The sequence below is a fragment of the Chanodichthys erythropterus genome, chromosome 19 (genome assembly GCF_024489055.1).
Source record: "Chanodichthys erythropterus isolate Z2021 chromosome 19, ASM2448905v1, whole genome shotgun sequence".
Classification (NCBI taxonomy): domain Eukaryota; kingdom Metazoa; phylum Chordata; class Actinopteri; order Cypriniformes; family Xenocyprididae; genus Chanodichthys; species Chanodichthys erythropterus.
The window spans coordinates 17235068-17260576 of NC_090239.1; the positions used below are offsets into that span (position 1 = coordinate 17235068).

At 34.6% G+C, this 25509-nt stretch overlaps 4 protein-coding genes across 7 annotated transcripts in view; 1 reads left to right on the plus strand and 3 right to left on the minus strand.

Annotated features, from left to right (window-relative positions):
- Positions 1 to 4090, minus strand: part of ablim2 (actin binding LIM protein family, member 2) — an 82990-nt gene extending 78900 nt beyond the window's left edge. The window contains exon 1 of the transcript XR_010892606.1: positions 3836 to 4090. The gene's annotated coding sequence lies outside the window, so the exon portion shown is untranslated. The remainder of the gene's footprint in view (positions 1 to 3835) is intronic.
- A 912-nt stretch (positions 4091 to 5002) lies between these two features.
- Positions 5003 to 10487, minus strand: cdca9 (cell division cycle associated 9). 2 transcript variants are annotated; one of them, XM_067368757.1, is made up of 11 exons: positions 10402 to 10487; positions 8078 to 8196; positions 7866 to 7997; positions 7736 to 7776; positions 7599 to 7650; positions 7453 to 7523; positions 7319 to 7368; positions 5552 to 5638; positions 5403 to 5469; positions 5236 to 5322; positions 5003 to 5137 (listed from the first exon to the last, which is right to left on the minus strand). In XM_067368757.1, the coding sequence occupies exons 2-11, from the start codon at positions 8193 to 8195 to the stop codon at positions 5084 to 5086; spliced, it is 759 nt and encodes a 252-aa protein (XP_067224858.1). In that variant the 5' UTR covers position 8196; positions 10402 to 10487; the 3' UTR covers positions 5003 to 5083. The 2 variants fall into 2 exon arrangements, with proteins under 2 accessions (XP_067224858.1, XP_067224857.1); XM_067368756.1 differs by having other exon boundaries at positions 10384 to 10473.
- On the plus strand, positions 9822 to 25487 carry zcchc4 (zinc finger, CCHC domain containing 4). Of its 2 annotated transcripts, XM_067368752.1 has the most exons (13): positions 9823 to 10304; positions 10421 to 10539; positions 11314 to 11396; positions 11620 to 11898; positions 13063 to 13143; positions 19994 to 20066; positions 20145 to 20292; positions 20620 to 20720; positions 20811 to 20932; positions 24186 to 24261; positions 24334 to 24385; positions 24477 to 24609; positions 25350 to 25487. In XM_067368752.1, exons 1-13 carry the CDS (start codon positions 10211 to 10213, stop codon positions 25417 to 25419), a joined length of 1431 nt encoding a protein of 476 aa, XP_067224853.1. In that variant the 5' UTR covers positions 9823 to 10210; the 3' UTR covers positions 25420 to 25487. The 2 variants fall into 2 exon arrangements, with proteins under 2 accessions (XP_067224854.1, XP_067224853.1); XM_067368753.1 differs by lacking the exon at positions 13063 to 13143 and having other exon boundaries at positions 9822 to 10304.
- Positions 13153 to 20100, minus strand: si:dkey-219e21.4 (tripartite motif-containing protein 14). Of its 2 annotated transcripts, XM_067368755.1 has the most exons (8): positions 19970 to 20100; positions 19652 to 19859; positions 18988 to 19156; positions 18110 to 18199; positions 17582 to 17812; positions 17463 to 17482; positions 17116 to 17258; positions 13153 to 14417 (listed from the first exon to the last, which is right to left on the minus strand). In XM_067368755.1, exons 3-8 carry the CDS (start codon positions 19141 to 19143, stop codon positions 13819 to 13821), a joined length of 1239 nt encoding a protein of 412 aa, XP_067224856.1. In that variant the 5' UTR covers positions 19144 to 19156; positions 19652 to 19859; positions 19970 to 20100; the 3' UTR covers positions 13153 to 13818. The 2 variants fall into 2 exon arrangements, with proteins under 2 accessions (XP_067224856.1, XP_067224855.1); XM_067368754.1 differs by having other exon boundaries at positions 19652 to 19986.
- Positions 25488 to 25509: the final 22 nt, after the last annotated feature.

Here is a 25509-nt window from a genome sequence, read left to right on the forward strand (position 1 = left end):
AACCAAGGCTCAATTAACAAACCAGCAGGGTTCATGCAGAAGGCAAGGGTGTATATTTCAAACACACTTTTCAAACATATGATATCCAATTTGTGTCTCCTTTCTGATTTCTGCAGGTCAGAACAGCACCTTAAATAGCTGAAAACACCGTCCACATTATGTGAAAAATGAGCCTTCTTATTTTGTCGCTACCGTAAGCTAGGGTTTGATGAATAAGCTGGAGGCAATTCCTCTCACAGTCAGTACAAATAAAACCAGGACAAGGAAAATGTCACAGGCCCACTCTAGATTTCAGGGCTAATTACTAGTGCCTCTTTCTCAGGGACTCACTGTACAGCAGTGATATCACCAGCTATTTCTCTGTTTGCTTCCAACAGCTGTAAAAATCCTACATCCAGTCTTGATAAGCTCCTCAAAGAGCCAAAATCCACAATCTTTTTAACTGCGACCATATTTTGGTGCAAATCAATCCGTTACTTGATAGATACTAACCCAAACTATGTACAATATAAAAGATATGACCAAATGAAACTATACAAAAAAAACTTTATTTTAAAATAAGATATCCAAATAGTTCACTTGCCAGGGTTCCTACACATTTTCCATTTTTAAAATGTATTTGACTCAAATTAGTCTAATTCAATTTAGACTCAAATTTCCAAACCTCCCTTTGACCATATTTAACAAATGGTTTATACAGCATTATTTTCACTTTATATTTGGTATGTAGTAGTAATTTGTAAATATTTTTATTTTATCGCTCACCCAGTTTAAATCTAGATTAAAGACGCATCTCTTTACCCAAGCATTCACATAATGCATCTCATATCAGATCAATTGCACATGACTATCTTTGCTTAATGTTATGAACAGCAGCTACGCTAATTATTCTCTATTTGGTTTTCTGTTTTACCTCAGGATTCCCAAATTTCTATATAGCCTAATTATTGTTAAAGGTGCCATCGAACGTTTTTTTTTTTTACAAGATGTAATATAAGTCTAAGGTGTCCCCTGAATGTGTCTGTGAAGTTTCAGCTCAAAATGCCCCATAGATTTTTTTTTTAAATATTTTTTTTTAACTGCCTTTTTTGGGGCATCATTAACCATGCACAGATTCAGGGGCTGCTGGCCCTTTAAATCTCATGCTCCCCGCCCATCGAGCTCGCGACTCTATAATACAGTGCATTTACAAAGTTCACACAGTTAATATAACCCTCAAATGGATCTTTAACCACATTTAACAGTACATTAGCAACATGCTAACGAAACATTTAGAAAGACAATTTACAAATATCACTAAAAATATCATGTTATCATGGATCACATGTTGTCGCTGTTGTTATTACTTGCTTACCTAGTCTGTTGATTCAGCTGTGCACATATCCAGACGTTAATACTGGCTGCCCTTGTCTAATGCCTTTTATAATGTTGGGAACATGAGCTGGCATATGCAAATATTGGGGGCGTACACCCCGACTGTTACGTAACAGTCAGTGTTATGTTGAGATTTGCCTGTTCTTCTGAGGTCTTTTAAGCAAACAAGATTTATATAAGGAGGAGGAAACAATGGAGTTTGAAACTCAGTGTATGTCATTTCCATGTACTGAACTCTTGTTATTCAACTATGCCAATGTAAATTCAATTTTTAATTCTAGGGCACCTTTAATATGTAATTGATTATTTCCAGGAGCTCATTGCTTCTACCTTCAATTAAAGAATTAGTTCACTCAAAAATGAAAATTCTGTCATTTATCACTCACCCTCATGTCGTTCCAGACCCGTAAGACCTTCGTTAATCTTCGGAGCACAAATTAAGATATTTTAGTTGAAATCCGATGGCTCATTGAGGCCTGCATAGCCAGCAATGACATTTCCTCTCTCAAGATCCATTAATGTACCAAAAACATTTAAATCAGTTCATGTTCGTTCAGTCGTTCAATATTAATATTATAAAGCGACGAGAATATTTTTGGTGCGCCAAAAAACCCAAAAAGACTTATGTAGTGATGGTCGATTTCAAAACACTGCTTCAGGAAGCTTCGGAGCGTAATGAATCAGCGTATTGAATCATCGAGTCATTGCTCCCTATGCAGGCCTCACTGAGCTATCGGATTTTAACAAAAATATCTAAATTTGTGTTCCGAAGATGAATGAAGGTCTTACGGGTGTGGAATGGCATGAGGGTGAGTAATAAATGACAGAATTTTCATTTTTGGGTGAACTAAACCTTTAAACTGTCAACAGAGATTGTAAATTAATTGCCTAAATTATTACATTATTAGCCAACTACATTCTCTAAATTGAAATGTTGGCATGCATTCTCTGTAAAGCTGCTTTGAAATGATATGTATCGTGAAAAGCGCTATACAAATAAAGGTGAACTGAATATTTTCTTTTTTGTCATTGGTTTTCTCGTGGCGATAACATGTGCTTGCATAATGAGAAGAAACCTGAAACGTTTTAAAACCTGCATATATTCACCTCTGACATGATCATTAAACTTTTGCCATGAAAACACTCTGTTTGTATGATGCATTTATTTAAGAAATTCTTAATTTTTATACTTTAGAAAAGTAAATAAGGGCAATTGTCTGGAAACACAAATATTTTCCATACTCTTCTCTTTTTTCCCCATACTTATCCAGACCTGGAAATTACTCTAATCAAATTCCAACTTTTCCATACCTTTCCAAACTGTGTAGGAACCTTGACTGTGCTAATCACAGTGTTTTGTGCTGTGAATTGTGCATGTTTTACATGTATTTTTGTGTAAAAAGAAAATAATCTGGTACAGTGTTGAAACAGCACTTGATGTCCAATATAAAAATAAATTGAGTCCTGAAGCAAACCCAGTTGAAAACTGCTACTCTAATGTACTAGCTTCACTCCAATACACATTCATTCCTGTTATGATTTAGTGCTCTGCTATTACGTCAGTCAGTTTCACATGAGTTGAATTTCGGGCACAAGTCATGCTGACCTGAAAATAAGGTTATACAGAACATATAATTAACCAAATTAATCACAATTTGGTTCAAATTCATGAACAGGTGAGAGCAGGACAGAGGTCGCAGCACACAAAAATTCTCCACATAAAAAGCGCACTTGCTGCTACAGAAAATATTGACTTAAGTCAGAGGTATTGACCACCTTGACATCAAAATCAGTGAATACCTGAGATCTTGAGGATTATCCTAATTGCCAGAGATTCTGCTTGACACCCTCACTGTTAACTTAAGATACCACATAGTGAATGACAGCACTGTAGCTCTATTACATTAACAGAAATACAGAAACAATACTTTTGATAGTAATGTATTTAAAGTTTCTAAGAAGCTTAAAAACTGCCCCTAAAATGGATAAAAATCTATGGTAAGACTATGCACAGGACTAAATCCAATTGTTTTGTTACAAAAATATTATAGAACAGAAGCATGTTTTAGATTTTGCAAAAATTAAATATATTTTATAGATGGTGCCAGATTTCTCCAAATAAAAATACCCATTGCAACAAATCCCTTAACAAAACCCTTAGAAATAATTTTATTATTATAGTTCTTAAACTTAAATGGGTTCATTGTCACCGGCTGCAGAACACTAAGGTGCTTCGACCTTATTAAACACGCTACACATCACAGTTAAACGCAGAGACAACCTACATACACCTTGGACAGCAGCACATTACGCATTTCCCAACAACAAGGCTGCACTGCAACATAATGAGCGCTGGTGGAAAGGTGGGTGGAACCAGACTACACCGCGTACAGACACAGACAAATCTCCGGGCTTTGAAGTAATGAGATTAGTATACGTGATGCACTCATAACACACTCACCGGTGCTCATTGTTGTCCGCAGACCTTTTCAGAGTCCAATGTCATGTATGTCTCTAGATCCTCATTAAGGCTGAGCATTCAGCGTGCTCCGTACATCTTTCAACCGCCCGGTGCACAAGTGCTCGAGCCAACGCGGAAAGTAATAAAAAGACACGAAATAAGCGCCTCGCACCTGCGACAGAAGAAAAGTCGTTGTTGTATATGCTGTAGAATCGGTAATAAACGTAGTGCGCAGCGTTGCGGGCGCATGCACGAGCGGGGTGTTGCCGTATGGCTGTGATGCGCTCGTGCGTAGGCTATTTGCCTCAGCACCATTCCTGCACGAGCCGCACTGTGACAACCTACGTGTAGCAACGGAGGGCGTCTGGGAAATGGAGTTTCGTGCGAGAATGACAGATTATATGAAGAAAAAGTCAACGAGATTAACTAACAGTATACCATTATTAATGGCATAATTTTAAAGCATCTCTCACCACATAGTGATAGGATTTGAATGATCCCATGACTCAAAAGTGCCCACCCCGATATTTGTGCTGAAATAGTAGGGGTCTCAGGCAGTATTGCCAATTTAGGGATTTTGTCACTAGATTTAGTAATTTTATCACCCCTTTTGAGACTTTTTCAAAAGTTTAGGGACAAATCTAGCAACTTCTTAGACAAACTTTATCTAGATTATTATTTTTTAAGTTAATATACCATTGCTGGCGATGCAGGCCTCACTGAGCCATCGGATTTAATCAAACATATCTTAATTTGTGTCCCAAAGATGAACAAAGGTTCTTATGGGTGTAGAATGACAATAAATTACATTTTCAGTGGTGGGTGAACTAACCCTTTAAAGCTGCAGTCTGCAAGTTTTGCCTATGTCGCCATCTCTGTTAAAAACCTGCAATTGCAGTAATTTGCACAATTATCTTTACGCGTGTCGAGCATCGGCACAGCCCCTCAGCGCAGATGAATCTAATGTTTTGAGGAGAATGTGTGGCTGTCAGTCACCGCACCGGTGGATAATGTACAGGTACTTTGGAATCACATATTGTAGTCTTGGAAGTATCTGATTTGTTACAGCAAACTATCACTTATTTTAAGGGGGACACACGCACAAAAAAAAAAAAAAAAAAAAAAAAAAGACCTCATGCTGGACAAAAATTATAAACATCACTTTATTGCATCTCTTTACAATAGTTTATTTATTAATTTACATTTAAACATTAAAACATTGGCTCCAACCGATTGGATTAAAAAGCATCAGCGTGTGTTATTGAGCCCCACTTTTTTGTTACACAGATAGTCCATTAGGTCCTGCAATAAAGAGGTCACAAACTTCTGGTTAAGCTAAATTTCCAGAATCTCTTTAAACAACCATGTAAAGTGATGCGTAAAGTGATTAAATGGTTTACCTTGATCTTTCGCATCTGATCTACAGCCACATCATCGAGCAATTCAACGCTGATGTCATCTTTATTGTCCTCAGATAGTAGCAGTGTCTTGAAATGCAGAAAAGGACCATTGTTGAATGCTATAATGAGCAAAAACTTTGCAAAGGTTCATACATACACAGACATACTTCTCCATGGGAAGTTACTATGGTTGCCGTAGCCATCATTTCATCTCCAACAGAGCGACTAGCTTGTCTGTTCATCAAAAGAAAAGCAGCATTTTTAGTGAAAATGCACATCTGAAAAGAAACTCACCATGCAAGAAAGGAAACTTTACCTAAATTTAGGTCCTAAACCAAATGCTTGGTCACTGAGTTTGACAACCCGTCCTTGGGTTCTTTTTGCACTGATAGTTGAGGCACACCTGTCAATGAGAGCAAAGAGGAATCCAAATTTGAGCTCTCCACTATATTTGACCATTAGGAATATTCCATTGTGGACAAAAGCAATTATTCCACCCCAGCAGTCAAGAACAAAGTCAATGAGCTTACATTTTTATTACTTTATTTAGTTTCAATAATATTTCATATTGATGCATTTATAAAAAAAATAAATAATTCAGTTAAAGGTGCAATATTTAACCACTAGGCCAGTGTTATATATTTTGTTCACTTGAGTACTTACAATATCCCAAATGTTTCTAACTATTTGTAAATCGTGAGAAAACTGCAATTTTAACCAAGGCTCTGGGACATGTGAGGCCTGTCAATTGCGTCATACCTCCGTTACCCTCAGTTTCCGGTTTTATTTTGTAGAAACCATAGAAACACCAAAGACGCTTTAATATATTACATGTTTTAATAGACAAGGGAACAACGGTTTTGATATATTTATAGACAGAAAACTAGTTATTGTTATAGCGCAACACACATTTAGTCTTGTTGTTTAAATCTAATTTTCTTGATGTTTTACCATGCCTCAGAGAAAAACACTATTTTGTGAAGTAGCTAACATAGCATAATCAGATGCAGCTTTATTTTTAGTAACAGTAATACAGGATTTTCTCCATCATACAATAGATTGTAAAATTAATTGCATGCCATTTATCAACAAGCCATCCAGAATTAATTAATGATATTCTAAAGTCGATCTAGTTTACTGCAGTGTGCAACAAATGTCTTGCAGCAGCCGAGCGAACGCACAGTAACGTTATAACATCATTTTGAACACTCTCTAATGTATCTAATATGATAAACAGAGCTGTGTTACCCATGAACGGAAAAGTGGAAGCAGCGCCGGCGACTGTGGCATAATAAAAGTTCCATTCGTCATGCATTCGTCTCTCGTTAACAATCGCTCCAGCGGCCTTATTCAGCTCCACACAACACCGTTTCAAACTACAGTAACGTTAATAATCTCATCCATGAACATTATTTCTTCCTGAGTCCTATCCCCGTTATTTTCCACTGGCTGTGAGGTGAAGACCACATGTCCCAAGATTCCACGCTCAAACTTGGCATCATGCTACGCTTTTGTTTTGAATAGGCCTCTAAAGACAGAAAATCATACATATTGCACCTTTAATACAGTGTTCAAGTAAAAAACAGGACAAGTATTACATTTCATGCATGAAAGGCAGATTGGCGCCATCTAGTTAGGAAAAAATAAGAAAATTATATATAAAATGTCATGATTTAACTACATGTTTAGCCCCTATATATTATATTATATTATATTATATTATATTATATTATATTATATTATATTATATTATATTATATTATATTATATATATGGGGCTTTGTATTCCCTGGTTGCTTAAGTATTCCCAGACATTACTACTATTTTTAATAGTTTTCAGATTTTTGGAAAACCTGATCAAAGATTACTTTACTGTGGCTGATTTGTAGATTGTACCCCGAAAAACTGCTCTGTATCTTTGTATTTTTCACGTTTGCCATTCAAGATAATTTAGTGTTTTCAAATCATGTCCAGTTTACAACTTGTTTTCAACAGATTCACAAGAAAGTTTTAGTAACTTTCCAATGAAGTGATACACTGTAACTCAAAAGTAACCAAAGACCACCAGAAATTAAAACTTTACCTCAGACTTCCAGTGCTGTTACTGTTGTGCAGGGTCTTCTTTGCAGGTTTCTGTTATGAGAAAGCTCATAAGTAAATTTTAAATTAGGCATACAGAAAGAGGACAAAAAAACAAAACAAATGGAGGGTCAGTACCTTTGTACCTTCCACTGAAGTGGTCTTGTTTTGACTCGATGACCTTTGTTGCCCTGCTGTAGCATTTAAACCTGAAAGGAACGCAAGTTAACCTAAAAAGAATGAAAGCTGAATTTAAAAACGTGACTTTATAAGTTGCCTTGCACCTTTTTTGCTTGGTTTTCGAGACAGGGGTTTCTGAATTTCTGGAGACGCATTCTAAATGAAGAAAAAGAAAGAATACAACCACCACAACTCTGCGGTAACCTTTAGTAAACACCAGAGGGCAGCAAAATCATTTTACCGTTAGTGCCATAGTGACCTCGCCCACAGACGTGTCATCATCTGAAAAACATGATCGATTATAAAGACAAATAACATTAATATTCATAATAACGTCCAGACAGGACGAACAGCCTCTGTAATTGTCGTACCATTCATTAGGTCTTTTATCAGCGTGGTGTGAAGCGATTGCGGCATTTTCATCAGCTCTATTTTGAAAACTCGGTCCACAGTTGCCAGTAATTTGTTCAGATTGGTCTCCATTTCATTTATCCGGGCCTGAGCTATTTTGTGCAAGCAAAATAATGGGTTCATTAATACATATACAGGAAAGAGTATGTATTGGCTTTAATATATGACTGACCTTCCTTCTCAAACTGTTGTATGAACAGCTCCTTTCTCTTGGTGAGTCTAATTTTCTGGTCATAATCAGGCTGACCTTCAGAATCCTGACTGACTTTTCTAGTTCTTCGGGGAGGCATGCTAATAATAATACAAAGATTGATTTTCAGATCTTTTTATGAACAACACACACCTCGGAGCAGGTGCTCACCAATTACCTTCTTCTGTTTTAATAACGATTGGCAAACAAATTTATAAGATACTCTTCCGCCACCTACTGGACTGGATGCGCCTAGAAATGAACAATTTAATAATGATAATAATAAATATTATTATTGAAGTTGTTAAAATATTGAAATATTAAATTATAATCTCAGGGGTTAATTAAAGTAAATATATTAGATCAAACGGGTTCAACTCTGACAGAAATGTTTGGGAATATTTATGAGATGAAAATTATGATTTAAGTAGACATAGAAAGTCTTAATTTCGATTCTATTATTATTAATGATCTTAAAGACATACAACCCACAACAAAAGTGGATAAAATAAAGAAAAATTAAAAGAAAAATAGATTAAAAAATAAACCAGAGTTAAAGGATTCAAGTTGATGTCAGATAACTTAGTAATTCACATGTGAAATGTTTTTGATTCCCAGTTAAGTCATGCTACGAAGTTTAACTGAATAAACTTAAAGTTTTTTTTTTTTTTTTTATGAAAATAGAACAATTTACAAACAGAGCACAGCATAAGGCAGTGCAATACAAAGTGTGACATTAATTAATAACAGGGGTTTTGAAAATAATATAATATTTTAAACATGTTAATGACTTTTTGTTTTTTAAAAATTTCAGAGAAGATATAAAACAATAAAATTCCACTAAAAATACCTTAAATATTGGGGATGAATTTAAGCGTTTTTGTTTATGTATGAAATTTTGCCAGCAATATGAATAAATTAACAATGTATTCAAGACCTTTGTTAACATTGTTTTCATAGTACACAATAATATCCTTTAAATAAAAACAGTATTTATCATTTACTAGATTAAAAATAAATTCTGCCATTTCCTTCCAAAAATTTCAGGTAATTTTACAATAAAAAAAAACAAAACAAATGTGTTAACGCTTCTGTCTCATTTTTACAAAAGGTAAAAATGTCATCAATATCAGAGTATCTTGAAATTATTGATTTAACAGGGTAGATGGTATGCAAAATTTGAAAATGTATTTCTTTAGTTTTGTTATTGATACAATATTTAAAGGGGATTAACTTTTTTTTTTTTTGCTTCAATTTATTGAACAGAGAAACACAACCTATACAGTTACAACAACAATACAGAAATTTGAAATGGGGGCATATAAAAACAATTATAAGAATACATTAAAAAGTGTACATGCTTGCAAAATTCTAATAGTTTTTTGTTTCTTCGAGGGCAATATAGATTCAATATAATATTTCACTTCATTTTTAAATGCTATAAAACATGTTTTTTTTTTTTTTTTTTTTACCTGAAAATGTACATTTATGGATATGAAATTTGGCCATTAAAAGACAAAAACAAAAAAATCAATAAAATAAGAGCAAGTCTGTTTATCTTTGGAGTTTACAATAATGCCTAAAAGAAAATTTAAAATAAAATTTCCATCAACATTTCCAACAATAAAGTCAAGTACATTTTGCCAAAAAAAAAAAAAAAAAAAAAGATAAATAAGGGCAGTGCCCAAATAAATGAACAGCTGTCTCCGGCTTCTGCTTGCAAAATCTACAGCTTACATCTATGTCTTTTTTAAAAATTTAATTAAATAATGTTTAGCAGGGTATATATTGTGGTGAAGCTTAAAAGACACTTCTTTAACCTCGTTTGTTAAAAGATACCGGTTAGGCAGAAGCCAGACTTTTTTCCAATCAACATCACTCACAAATTGATTCCAATATGCCATTACATTTGGTTTCGAAACAACATCCTTCTGGAAAGAGCTCTTATTGATCTATTATAATTAATACAGGAGAAACATGTAAAGGGATTAACTTAAAATAGTTAAGAAGCCTTTAGTTGACGATACGTGACGTCATATGTGTGCGACAGATTTGGTTGTCTAATGGCAGCCTTCTGTCACGCGTGTGAGTGTTGTTTTGATTCTCATTCGTAGCATGGGTAAAATACTGGATGATGCTGTGGATAGCGGCGGAATAGAAGTGATTATTCAAAATGAAAGCAACAAAACAATACCACGGTGTCCACATGGTACGAGATAAACTTAATAATATTGTAGCAATGTCAGTTTTGTAATTCTAAAATATTATATGAACTAATGTATAATAACTTTAGGATAATAACTCACTGACACGTGCTTTTCTCAGGGCCAGCTCTGTTGTTCGAGAAAACTGGCAAAGGAGAGGAGAAAGGAAGGAGATTTTACGCGTGTTCTGCTTGTCGAGATAGAAAAGACTGCAACTTCTTTCAGTGGGCAGACGAGAAGGTTAGTTTTGAGCTAACCTAGTGTTGCTCAATGTATCAGTTTTATGTAACACGTTTGCTTGTGCCTGTCAAAGCAGATTTCCAGAGTTGTTGTTTTTTTTTCATGAAATGCTGAAAATTACAAACAATATAATAAGATTAAACACTAAAGCCTGACATATTATTTTGTTTTCAATGTATTAGTCTATTGAACATTTAGACAAAATCGTAAAAAAAGTCCTATTAATTTTTGATACATCAGGCTTTTATGGCAGACGTAGTTTGACTGTGAGAATATAGAGCCACTTTTGTAGAAATAAACACCCCAATTTTATTAAGAGGCTCAAACTGAGCAAAAATATGGAGTTATTATTTATAAGGCCAAAAATAAGATGAATCTCAGACAGCTTGTAATGAATAGTTGTCGCTATATTTCTCCCAATAATATGTTGTAGTAAGATTATTTAAATGCTTAATTTTATGAACAATGCACTGTCATTTTACTTAAGAGGGTACAAAAATATAATGCAGTACAATGACAATGAAGTGTAAATGTTTAATTGTTGCCAACAATATACAAGTTATTCTTAACTTTACAAGTTTACTTTATTAAAGTCATTAAAGATTATTACACACCAAAAAGACACTGAAGGTGAACATATTTATAATTATACTAAAAGGCCTTTTACTTGCTCAAAAGTATGAAATATCAGTCAGGTGACAGAAGGCATGTAGTTGATTGTGTAAAACAGGTGTTTTTTTTTCATTCACTTGATTAAATTCATTCATGCTCCAGATATCAGAGGCAAGGATGCTTGCCAGAGAGGAGCAGAACCGCTCCAAGATGCCTCTTTTCACTCATCAGGAATACTGTTCTAGGTAAATAACTCCTATTTTAACATTTAAGCCATGTTACACTGATCAAATGAGATATTGACATGTCTGTTTATGATAAATGAATCTAAATATCAAACACTGGTATGCTGGAATAAAGACCTGTCTATATCCACTGTAATTAACTGACAGTAAAATATCAAAAGTACCTTAGATACGATGACCTGCCAAAATATTAAATATGTGCCCATTTTTGTTTCTTTCACAGATTTAGAGAATTTGTGTCTCTGTCACTGGAGCAAAGAAGGTTCTGTGTGGACTGTCAGATGTTGATCTTACCTGGGGAATGGGCGAATCACGCAAAACACAAGGCTCTTTCTGAGGACATCACAGTGCAGCGGTTAAAAAGGCCCAGTCTACTTCTGTGTCCTCTGGTCAACAAGAAGAGTAATGCACAATATCTGTTTGCAGACCGAAGCTGTCATTTCCTCTTGGATATGTTCCTTGTGTTAGGCTTCCAGAAAATTCTCTGCGTAGGGACACCACGGTAGGTGTGAGCCCTTACTCCTGTGGTTGGAAAACTAGTCATGGGTATCATAAGTGCAAACCTTTTCCCAAACTTGTTTGGAAAGGCTATTTGCTTAGAAATATCATTACACTTATGCTAACACTTAAGCATGTGTCACTATTTGCACTGGTCACACTTTATATTAGGTGTCTTTAACTACTATGTACTTATATAAAAATGTTATGCACAGTGTACTTTGGTGGGATACGGGTAAGGTTAGGGACAGGTTTGGTGTTATGGTGTAAGGGAAGGGTCAACAGTGTAATTATCGATATTACAGAAATTGATTACAGAAGTAATTACATGCAGGTATTTTCTAAATATAAGTACAATGTAAAAAAAAAAAATATGCAAGCACACAATAATTGCAGTGTATCAAATGTTTAATTTAAATGTTAGTACATAGTATTTAAAGACACTTAATATAAAGAGGGGTCTTTGCACATAAAGGGATAGTTCAAAATGATATTTCTGTCATCATTTACTCACCCTCATGTTCCAGACTTGTAAGAATTTCGTTCATCTTCAGAACACAAATGAAGATCTTTTTGATGAAATCTCAGAGATGTCTGTTCCTCCATAGACTGCCTTTGCAACTACCATTCTGAGGCTTTAAAAAAGTTCATAAAGAGATCATGAAACTAATCCATATGAATGGAGCGGATTAGTCTGAAGAGACTCAATCGCTTTTTATGATGAACAGAACAGAAGATTTAATTTAGGCTTTTCTACTCAAATGTAGACATTTATCAGCGAACAAAAGCAGAAGCTCATTCATATGGATTCGTTTTCTGATCTCTTTATGAACTTTTTGAAGCGTCAAAGTTTCAGTTGCAAAGGCAATTGAGGGACAGACATCTCTCATATTTCATGAAAAAGATCTTAATTTGTGTTCCGAAGATGAACGAAAGTCTTACAAGTTTAGAATGACGTGAGGGTGAGTAAATTATGAATTTTCATTTTGGGATGAACTAACCCTTTAATGTAAGCATCTATGTTTTCTTACACTTAGAAATACGACATCTAAAAAAACTTAGAGTCACAGACGTTTTCAAATGCAATATAAAGCATAGTCAAACAGTCGAAAGCATATCTCCACATTTTAGCTTTGCATTTGAATTATACTCTCTTATAAATTCACAGATTACATGAGGTGATAAAGTTACGGAATATGGAGGGCAAGAGTCCGACTGTGAAGAGTTTATTGCTGGATATTGATTACAGGTAAACATAATACAACATAATTATTTGCAAATACAAGGTTAAATAGCCACACAGACATAGAATTATTTTATTTAAAAAAAATATTTAACTGTACTCTGTTTTTACTATACTTTTTACCATGTTTAAAGTAGTACACTGTGCTATTAAGATGACTTTGCTTTTTTGGTATGCTTGCACTATTAACTGAATCTCAGAAAGGTGGTCCTATAATCTATAAGTATAATATACATTACTGTTCATATATTGTACAAAAGATTTTTATTTCAAATAAATGCTGTTCTTTTGAACTTTCTGTTCATCAGAGAATCCTGGAAATAATGCATTACATTTTCCAAAAAAAATTGAGCATCACAATTTTTTCAACACTGATAAGATATAAGATATAAGACATAAGAAATAAAAATGAATAAGAAATATTTCTAGAGATCAAATCAGCATATTAGAATGACTTATGAAGAATGGCTGCTGAAAATTCAGCTTTGCCCTCACAGAAATAAATTACATTTGATTTTACAGTTTAAACAGTGTTTTTTAAATTGTAACAATATTATTTTATTATTTTTACAGTAATTTTTGATCAAATAAAATTCAGCCTTAAGAGCATAAGCATTAGAAACCACTTTCAAAAACATTAACAAATCTTACCGACCTAAACGGAAGTGTATTCAAACAATATTAAAGACCGAGGTCACATATTTCCATATGATGATGGCCTGTGTGTTTGTCTCTGGGTGAGAAGAAGCGGAAAGCTGGGTAGAGAGGCTCAGTAAACTGATGATGTGCTCTGTCAAACACGGCCGTTTGCACTGCTGAAAACTCCTGCAGCATTCTCATAGTCTCAGCATCATAGAACACCACACGACCCTTCTGATATTTCACAAACACTCCCACCCTGTTCGGTGCAGCCCGTGCTGCTGTGACGGGTAGTGCCACGTGCCGATCGTTGTGCCAGGCCATGAGATGCCCATCCTGAAACTCAAGACTCCACGAGCACCTGTTCCGTCCAAGTTTGGTTGCTTTGTCTCGTCCTCTCCTCTGTAGGCTCCCGTAAGCCACACCCACAGCCCATGATGGGCAGCAGTGCACATCCACCTCCCAGTAGTGCTGCCCAGATTTAAAAGCAACGGAGCCCAAGGCACAGTATAACTGATCAAACCTTAGAGGGTCATTGGGAACGCAGTGTTCCTCTGCAGAAAGGGACATGCCCTGTCCCTCCGAGGTCACCTTGATCTGTTTGTGACAGGTCAGTTTATCAATCGCCACATTTGAGGAGTCTGTCAAGATGAAATACAAGAATATTAATAAACAGCTGATTTACACATAACATGGTCCCATTACGTATCTAAACATTTCTTGTTATATATTAGCTAATCCTTGCATTAATACTATAGATTACATAGTATATATAAAGAAGTCTAAAAGTTTAAGCAGAAATATAAATTATAAAGATTTGTACATTTTAAAATATTGTATGCTCTATATACAGTACTGTTCAACAGTTTGAGGTCAATATTTTTTTCCTCTCATCTTCACTAAGGCTGCATTTATTTGATCCAATTTAAATATTTATTTGAATTGAATATTATTACAATCAGGGGCGTAGCACCAAATTTTGGGCCCTGGGTACAAACCATCTTGCTGGGCCCCTGTACCAAATACCATAGTGATACCAATGGGTGGGGTATTGCATTTTTATCATAAAAACACTTAAAATGTAAACAAAATAAGCCACACTCTAATTAATATATTTTTGTTTCATTGTCAAAAGTACTACTAACTTGCTAAAATATCCTTTATTGTCACAATACCCTTTTTAAAGTGTAGGCTAAGTACAAGTTAATTGCTGATTATTTGTCTGTTTAAAATAAATGCAGACTATAGAATCACAGGGTACACTAACCGCCAAACTAGACATTCAGTCTTTGAATTACGTTTTAAAATAAGTCATTTTCAATCATTAAGATGTGCATTAAACTGAGAACAATCCTGTACTTAATGTAAGAGCGTGCGCGAGCTAATTTGCATAACAATGCGGTAAAATAGGCGCTAACGATCTGTGTTTTCGCGGGTGTTAGATTTTGATAATGGAGGGAAATATACAGTGTTTTCATGTAAAGTTCTGACTCTGGGGAGAACTGCAGCAGAAGAGGAGACAAGCTGCGCAGGCTCCGCCTCCGTCTGCTTCTCACTCCGTTATTTACTCAGAAATATTGTTTGCTCGCTATGTAGGGTGTGATACTATAAAGTATTGGTATATTATTCAAATAGAGTACGAACATAAATGTATGCTATTCTACCTGGAGTAGATATTTATGTTAAAACAATGTCAATGCTCGATGATGCATTTGTAGCTCACCTTTCTTTTCAAAAACCTGAGTGAGCAACTGCTTGCCCTCATTTGCCTTTCTCTCTTTAATCTTCTTTTCTTTTCGTTTTTGAGCCCCTGATTTTCCTTTCTTAAGGAAAGACATGACTCTTCCCCTGTCTTCCTAGTTCATATCACGGCTAACTCCAGCTCCTGTCTCATTAACTGATTCACGAATCACCGCAGGTCCGCAGAAGCACCTGACCTGCGGGTCGTACCATTTACATTGATTCGAGAGGGGTGGTGGGGCCCTGCACAGCATGAAAATGACTTTTTTTTATACCAAACCAGTGCCTAACTACAAGTTTAGTTTTGCACAGCAACTTTTTTATTTGTAAATAAATGCTATAAATGTTAGTGCATGTATATGTATGTATAGAAAACTGACTTCTAAGGGCCCCCCCCTGCCTCGGGCCCTGGGTACTCGGTACCCTTTACCCCCCCAGTCCGACGCCCCTGATTACAATTTATAATAACTGTTTTCTATTTTAATACATTTTAAAATGTAATTTATTCCTGTGAAGGCAAAGCTAAATTGTTGTGCTGCGTAATATTTTTGTGGAAGCCGTGACACTTTTTTTTCAGGATTCTTTGATTAATAGTTCAAAGAACAGCATTTATTTTCTAATACTTTTGTGCGTAACAATATAAATAAGCAATAAGGTACGAGAGACTGTGCTGTATCGTGAATAAGTCACGGCAATGACATATACAGCACTAGCCTCGAGTACCTTATTGCTTTTATAAAACGGTTTCCACACAATACCACTTTTAAAGCCAAAAAATATGTATCAATGCAACTTTCATTAAGTAAAATCACTAAAAGCCTTCCTTCCGCCAGAATAATAGTCCCTGACCGTGAACAGCAACAGAAGTTACATTATTACACCATTAGATGGCGGCAAAGACTGTCTTTATGAGTGATTCACTCAGTTGCAAACACATTTATATTGAAAAGACTGAATTGTTGTGAGCACTGAACAAGACACAACTGATAAATGCTTTGACTAGCACTGTCAGTCATGGGAAAACCCCTTAACTGTTAAAAGGACAAGATATTGCAGCGGACATTTAAACATTTTTATTATGAACATAGGACTGACCTGAAGGAAAATGCTAAACTAAATAAACTTGCTCACTCAATCTTTTTTCTCACAGTACTCTTCTACATAATACAGTAAGCTTCAATGTATAATATAAATTGAGAACAAACGGTTTACGTTGCTAAGAGTGGCTGCTAAGGGTGTTGTGTAGTGATACACAGAACCGTTGGGTGAAGCAGTGAATAAAGCACAGCTATTGACCAATCAGAATCAAAGACAGAAACTAACCGTTTTATAAAAATTTTTGTTCGTTTTTTCATCCATGCTTAATAAAAGTATTATTTTTTTTATTAGAAAACTTGTTGACCTCAAACTTTTAAATGGTAGTATGTGTGTATGTGTATATATATAATTTTTTTTTTTTTTTTGCATAAACTTTTATTCATTTTTATTTATTTAACAATATATATCTAAAATATATTTTCCATTAACTTGATTTAGACTGATCAAACTTTTTTTGTACAACAAAATGATGGGTTTTATGGATTGAGAGTTTTTTTGTACCCAGCAGCAGGCTCTTTCGTTGTAGCTGGGCTTTCAGACCTTTTGAGATGTTCCTAAGAACCTTCATGAGCTTCTGGATCTTCTCCTCATTCATTTTTATCTGTTCTTCAGCTGGGTCCAGTTTCTTATGGCAGCTAGTCAATCTAGCCGAAGATGCATTTGAATTATATAGTTAATTGCATTCATTGTAGAAGTTGCATTACATATATTGTAATGTACAGCATGTTTGCTATTGAAAAGAACATGGAAGACATATTGTTTTGACGTATAATTAGGTTATCAATATGTATTTATATTAAGGACCTGTCAAAATCTGCTATTCATATAATGAAAAAAGATGGTCTTACGTAAAATCCTCAGGAAATGACTGAAAGCAGAGAACATGCAGAAGACAATATATGTGATCCATGCATTTGTCAAGATTATTACAACAACATGAAATTCATGTTTGGTCTTTGACTGTTACCTCCTTTATGGACTCTGTGGGGCTCTGTTGAGCTGACTGCATAGTGCTGATGTGTTTCTGCAGCAGACCAAGGTGTTGATTCCAGTCTTGAAGAATTCGGTTTAGTTTACTGTTGGTCTCCCGGCGGTCTTGCTCTATCATGTCTAGAACAGCCTTCTCATCCTCCTGCAGAGCCATATGTAGCTCCTCATAACACTCCTGTACGTGCTGCTTCATCGCCTCTGAACTCGTCTTCAGCAGAGATGTATGATTCATCAGTTATTTAACATTTATGATAGTTGAGGCTTTATCGCATTCAGGTAGACATTCAGTCTACCTGCTTTCCTGATATTATTTTGAATAATTATTTGAAGAGATAAAAATAAAATTAACTCTAATCTTTAAATCAAAATGTAATAACTTTCCCTGCCTCTGAAACAACAACTTCCTTATTTGGGTGGTGTCACCACCAAACCATGTCCTTCAACCACCAGTCATATATAGACCAGTTTTCATGATCAAATCAAGTTACAATAGAATTTCACTCACATTTAGGTTGGCTTGCCGCTTTTTAATAGATTCCAGATGAGACTCTGTTCTTTTCTTCTCCTTCTTCAAGTCCTCCAACCAGAGTGGCAGCTGTTGACACATTTTTTTTTTTATTTTTTTTTTAATTAACGTACACTACTGTTTTTTTTTATTTTTATTTTGAAATGAATGTTTATTTAGCAAGGAAGCATTAAATTGATCAAAGGCGACAGTAAAGACATTTATAATCTTGCAAAAGATTTCTCTCAAAAAATGCTCGATAGCCTCGTGGGCAGCACGCCGACATATAGCACTGTTGTGCTTAAGGCGACCCGAGTTCGAGTCCCAGCTCGTGGACCTTTCCTGATCCTGTCCTTCCTCTCTCCAACTTAACTTACTGTCCTATCATAATAAAGGAAAAAACTCCAAAAATAAACTTTTACAAAAATGCTGTTCTATTAAAAGTTCTATTCATCAAAGAATCCGGAAGAAAAATGTATCAAGGCCTACACAAAAATATTAAGCAGTGTAACACTAATAACAATAAGAAATGTTTCTTGAGCACCAAATCAGCATATTAGAATGATTTATGAAAGATCATGTGACACTAAATTCCATCACAGGAATAAATTGGTATATATAAACATATTTCTCTTAAAATTACTTTTTGTAAAATAAATGTAGCCTCCTACCCATATTGTGTAACTTTAAAATTGTAGTGTATATCTAAGTGGGTCTTCATTTTTGCAGCCCATGAGCATGTGTTCAACCTTTAACTAAGCTCCTATATTTCTAGCATGACTACATTCTTATGTTGTCCTTATGTGGTCTCATGTAGGTTGCCCTACTTCATAATCAGCTTATTAATTTTGTTTGGCAGGTTAGGGAATCTGTATTACCTGCTCTGAGGGTTTTGGAGAGATGGCTCCAGTTCTCCTGATCAGTTTTGGAGAGCGTGGGAAGGGCTGGATGACTTGTGGCCCTGAACGAGCCTCTGTAGCCAGACAGAAGGAACTGGTTTCTTCTGATAGAGGCCTAAAGTCTTCCTCTGCCATCTCTCCAAGTTCTCTGAGCATAATGGGAGTCGATGTGCAGCTCATTTAGAAAACATCATAAACATCACATTCACATCAGTAGTTTGTAATGCTCATAATTTTGTCAATATGTATGGTTGTAGTATATAAAGCATGAAATGCAAATACAAAACATTCTAAATTTGCTGATTCTCTCAGAAGACATGCAGACTAGTTCCTTCTTTCTGTTAATGTGCCAAAAAAAAGAAGAAGAAGAAAAAAAAAAAAAAGCCTTGACTAGAAAATAACCGGATGCCAAAATGCACATGTATATCTGCATAGCCTAAAGCAAAGAAATGAAAATTCAAAGCATATTCAGCTTTTGAGCAGCCTACACATACGGTATATGTATTGACATTGGCTCACTATCAAGTTCTTAAAGTGCTTTAAAAGGTTTTATCTTTATGACGATGTAAATTAGTTGTGCTTTTAGTACTGCATGGCACTGAAATAATAATATGCAATAAAATAATGCAATAAAACAACTTACCTAAGGAAGTGATATGAGAATTAGTGAATGTGTTTGATTGTCGTCCTCCTGCAAGCATTTCTGTGTTCGTCTGTGGAATGTGTTGAAAAAGTTGTACAGCCCCTTTTAACAAGCCAAAGCCTGCTGCATATGCGTGTTTGTGTGCACACACTTTCACAGTGTTTTATAACTGACAGGATTTTGTCTGCTCAGTTCCAGACTTGTTGACCTGCAGGGTTTGGAAATAACAGCAGATTGTGGGTTTTATTTAGCTGTTCTGAAATTCATGTTGAAACTTGTATTTATTTAGTGCATTGCATGCATTTTGCAGCTATCAACCTCTTTCTTTTTCTGCCCTCCTAGGTACTGCCAGTTTTTTGGACAGAATGAGTTCTGCCACTATAATATGTTCAATCATCACTTCTTTGACAACGAGGTAAAAAATAAACCTCCTTTGACGTCAAATGTGGTCCCTCTTGTACATTCTGAAAAATCATGATACGCTTTTGTGCAGGAAGCGGTCACGTTTTTTCAAAGCTTTCTGCGTGAGGAGGGAGGAGCCAAGGTAGTCATGGTTACAGACCCCCCATTTGGAGGCCTAGTGAAGCCACTTGCCAACAGTTTCTCTCAGATGTCCATGACCTGGAAAAAGCAGAATAAAGGTGTAAGCAACTAAGTTTTGTAACAACTTGTGCATGTTTTAATGTATGTTTTACTCACTTTTACAAGTTTACCCAAAAGACATTTTTTTTTTTTTTTTTTTTTTTTTAAACTCACCCTCAACCTTTATTTCTTCAGTGGAAGATAAACGTAGAATTATGGTGGTTTGTCTTTTTCCTCACACACTATCATATGGCTTCAGAAACCATTTTATATTCCAAGGAATAAATAAAAGCATACAGGTTTGTAATGGCATGAGGGTGATTTAAAGTTGACTAAAAAGTTGATTAAAAATCATTCTTACCTGTTGTTGTTGAAATCCTCTTTAGTGAGCGATGCAGCCGAGATGCCAATGATCTGGATCTTCCCATACTTCTTTGAGTCCCGTATCCTTGAGTGTTTTCCCTCCTTCTCTATGCTGGATTACCAGGTATTATAGGAATTTCATGTTAAACAAATGTTAATTAATATAATAAAACATTTACAAGGTAAAGTAGTCAAGTGTTATCTTCATTCTCAGGTTGATTATGATAACCACCCTCTATATAAACATGGAAAGAAGGGCCGTAAGCAGTCACCTGTTCGACTTTTCACCAATCTGAGCCCAAAAGATATAATTTTACCAGTGGATGAAGGTTACAGGTGCATATACAACACAACTCTTCTTCATAATGCATTCAGGGTTTGTTTGGTCCCAAAAGAGATACAAAAAAATGAAAAATAAAATGCATTTTTAGTACAGGAACTAATCTTAGGACAAAGGTTTTTTAAGAGATATAACATTACATTTTTTTTCCCTTTTGCGTTCAGGTCCATCTTGACCCGGCTATCAACTGAGGCTTTAACATTATGCCACTTATATATATATATATATATATATATATTATATATATATATATATATATATATATAAAATCAGTGCTTCCCACACACATACTTTACTTGGGCTGGCCGCCCACATATAATAACGGCCGCCCAAGTATATTTGGAGACACATTTTTGATTTTATTATTTTTTATCCTCTTATACTTTTATATCCGCGCAAGATAATGAAACTATCCTCGATCGATAAACTAGTCGTTTCATACCTGCTAGTTACGTGTGCATCAGAACTGTTTACTCCCGCTGACATTCCCACGGGCGCTGCATTTTGCATAGTCACTAGGTGGCGATGTTGCGTGTTCTACAAGCTCTTCAGTCTGCGTGTATACATTGAAGAGATAACGCATAACATGTGCAATGCATTTCATAAGTTATTCGGTTTCGCTGCGAAGAGAGAACACTAGGTGTTTGTTGCACTGCATTGCATACAAGAACTCTTTCTTTTGTGCATTGACGAAAAAACAAATTACATTGTTTTGCAACGCATGAAGATTTGTTTAACTGCATTGCTTACAATCGTTACCTTGTGCATAGAGGAAATTAATATAACATATGTGCTCTTGCATTGCAACATGTATGATATAAACGAACGTATTGTTCATGCATTGAAGATATAACACATAACTTGTGTTGCGATGAATTAAGTAACTCATCCATTATGCATTGAAGAGATAACAAATAACGTGTATTTCATTGCAGTAACTTGATCCGTTGTGCAGTGAATTTATAACACATGCAAGGTGCTTGTTGCACTGCATAACATTTGCATTGCAGTGTTATTCCATTTTCTATTGCGTTAGTTAACTCATTAAGCTGTTTCCTTGCAACAAATATTGAAGAGATGCATAACTCGTTGTTTTGCGAAGAGCTTTGAGTTATAACACATAACATGTGCATTGCATTTCAGCAAGTTATTTCATTTTCTATTGCAATAGTTAACTCATTACGCTGTTGCAACGTGCAAGTTTATGCTTCCTTGCATCCTGTACAAGAATTAACGTATTGCTCATGCATGGAAGAGATACATAATTCGCTGCGAATGGATTGTGATGCAACAGCATATATGTTTTGTTTTCCTCTTCAATGCACTACGGATCAAGTATCTGCAATGCAATTAGTATTGTATTGTATTGCATTAATTATTGTAAGCAATGCAATTAAACAGTTCTTGATGGATTGCAAAACAATGTTGTTGTTTTTTTTTCTTTTCGTCAATGCACAAAAGAAAGAGTTCTTGTATGCAACGCAGTGCAACAAACACCTAGTGTTCTCTCTTCGCAGCGAATGTAACATCTCAATCAATGAAAAGCGCAGATTTATGCCAAGCGATTGCTAATGAACTCAAGTTGATGAATTATTACAATGTCTACTTTATGGCCTTTATATAAAATGTTGTAAGAATCTGAAGGATCAGCCTGCAATAGTACAGTCATTTCAAAATAAGAGTCCCGGTGTATTTCGAGCTTGTTTATAATTAAAAGTCACACGGTAAATTTTTTCTTTTTCTTTTGGGCATTATTGATATTTTGGTTACACAATAAATTGTATTTAATTTGATTTCCATTTAATTCATAATAAATTATTGTAGTCTCCCCCACAGGAAGAAAAGACTAAGAACATTATTTGACACATATTATTCATTTTATAAATTTTACTAGTAAAATCTGTGTCCCATTGTGTCCCAGACACTATATGACAGCAAGGAGAACATAGGAAAAGGTGAACCATTTAAATTCTGTAATTTTGCATAATTTACAATGCATAATAATGCATAATATTGGTATGTAATTAAATATAATATGTTATGTAATTAAAATTAATTTCAATAAATAAAAATACTGTTAAAAATCACACATTATTTGTTTGTCACATGTAGTAGACCATTTTTGTGCCGTGGGTAATAGAAGGATTTTTCGCCCGACTACCACCGCAAGTATACTTCAAAACTGTGGGAAGCACTGATATATATATATATATATATATATATATATATATATATATATATATATATATAATATATATATATATATATATATTTCTCTTAAAATTACTTTTTGTAAAATAAATGTAGCCTCCTACCCATATCGTGTACACTTTGGAGACTGAATTTTATTTATAAGCATGAAAATGCATGCACGTCTATTGATAAACCACTGCAGCATGAAAAATGTATCATCTTTTTCATCTGAAGTTAAAGTTCATGGAAAAAATAATTTAAAATAATTAAAATATATAACATTCCAGTGTAATATTGGTGTTGAATTGTTAAAAAATTTATATGTAATTTTCATAAATTTGGACTGTTATTGGGCAGTCTTGGCTCATAGGTTCAATGGAATACTGGTAATTATATTATCTTCTTTCATATAATTATATATTCAGTAACACTTTAATTAATGTTAGCAAATCAAACCTTATTTAAATGTATTAACTAACAATGAGCAATTACTTTTGTTACAGTATTTATATTTTTTAATCTTTTTTAATGTTAATAAAAATCCAGCTGTTCATTGTTTGTTCATGTTAGTTCACAGTGCATTAACCAATGTTAATACAATATTTAATAATGTTTTATTAAATGTTGAAAATAACATTTAAGATTAATAATGCTTAAGAAGTATTATTTTTCTTAGTTCATTGTTAACTAAAGAAACCTTATTGTAAAGTGTTACCATATATTCAAATAAAGTTTCTCATGAATATAGAAAATAAATTCCATACTCCTTGTAAAATTAGTAAATCGAAGTAAAGCTTCTTTTTTTTTTTATTAATAAAAACGGTAAATGTTACATTGAAAACTTTTAGAAGTTATTGATTAGGTACAATGTTGTTTTAGTTAAAAAATATTAAGTTATAACCGTTGTATAAGCTTACGTTCCACGGTCTCCAAACTGATCTGGGAATGTAAAAATTTAATGCAGATTTTGTTTTAATATGTAATTTGTTTTTTTAATATGTAATTTGCGGTGAGGTGGCTAAAATTCTACCATTAATATTTTTCCATTCTTCTCAGATTTTGCAGTGTTTGTGAGAGGTATGTGTCTGCAGGAAACAAACACTGCCCCAAGTGTGACACGTGTCCATCAAAGGTAAATACTAATGTATAATTCAGTATATGGAATAGGAGTAGATTTACTGACATTTCCCTATTTATCTCACAGGATGGACGAGAATGGAGGCACTGCGATCAATGTGGGCGGTGTGTGAAGCCTTGTAAGCAAATTTGAATTATTTTGACTGATGTATCCTAAGGTTTATTTCTTGCTCTCTAATTGCATCTTTTCTGCTTTCTTTCTCTCTCCAGCTTGGCGCCATTGTTCTTCATGCGCTCACTGCGCTCTCCCTGATCACCCTTGCGGTCAGAGCCAAACTGGCTGTTTCAACTGTGGCAGCCATAAACACAAACTTAGAGCCTGCCCTAAGAAACACAACAAACAGTGAGTATAAACCAATATTATTATAGTTAACTATTAAATTACAGTTTATTTTAAATTAAATAAACATTATTTTGTTACTTGAAATAATAAAATAAAATGTCAAGTTTAACTTAACTACTAAAATAACTACATCTGAAATTGGAAAAGAAAAAAAAAACCCTGAAAATATAAAAATAGTAATTCAATCATACTAAAATAAGACCAGTATATAAACAAAGATTACCCTAAAAAATACAATAAGGCCTGGTTTCACAGACAGGGCTTAGATTAAGCCAGGATTTGACCTTAGTTCAGTTAATACATTTAAGTAGCTTTTATAAACATGCCTTAGAAAAACATATTACTGGTGTGGATCTTTAAAAAAAAAACATATTTTAAGATATGTCATTGCAAGTTACTTTCAGTTAAAACAGCTCAAACATTCATTTTAGTCTGGGACTAGCTTAAGCCTCGTCTGTGAAACAAGGGGGAATGTTTTAAAACTCTCTTAAATTATGCTTTATAATTTAAAATAATAAAATATATACAGAATATCTGCCCTAATACTACCAATGGCTTATAAACATTATTAATGTTCTCCAGACACTCAGATAATTGGTCACAGTGCTGTATTGATGATGATACTGTAGTAACATGTTTCTACATGAGCAACAAGACTATGATTTTCACACTAATACAAACTGGTTCTTCAAGTCTTTTAATATATTTATACGATTCTTTTACACATGTTCTGCCAACAGAATGCCTGTGGAAGGTGGTCGTGGAGCTCCATGCCTGTCAAAACACATTACAGGCAAACCCACAGCTTAGAACAAGAGGAAAAGGAAAGTTACATGATCTCCCACAGTGCATTATGGAAACAATGGTTTTGAAGCGACTGAGAATTGCGTCACAAACACA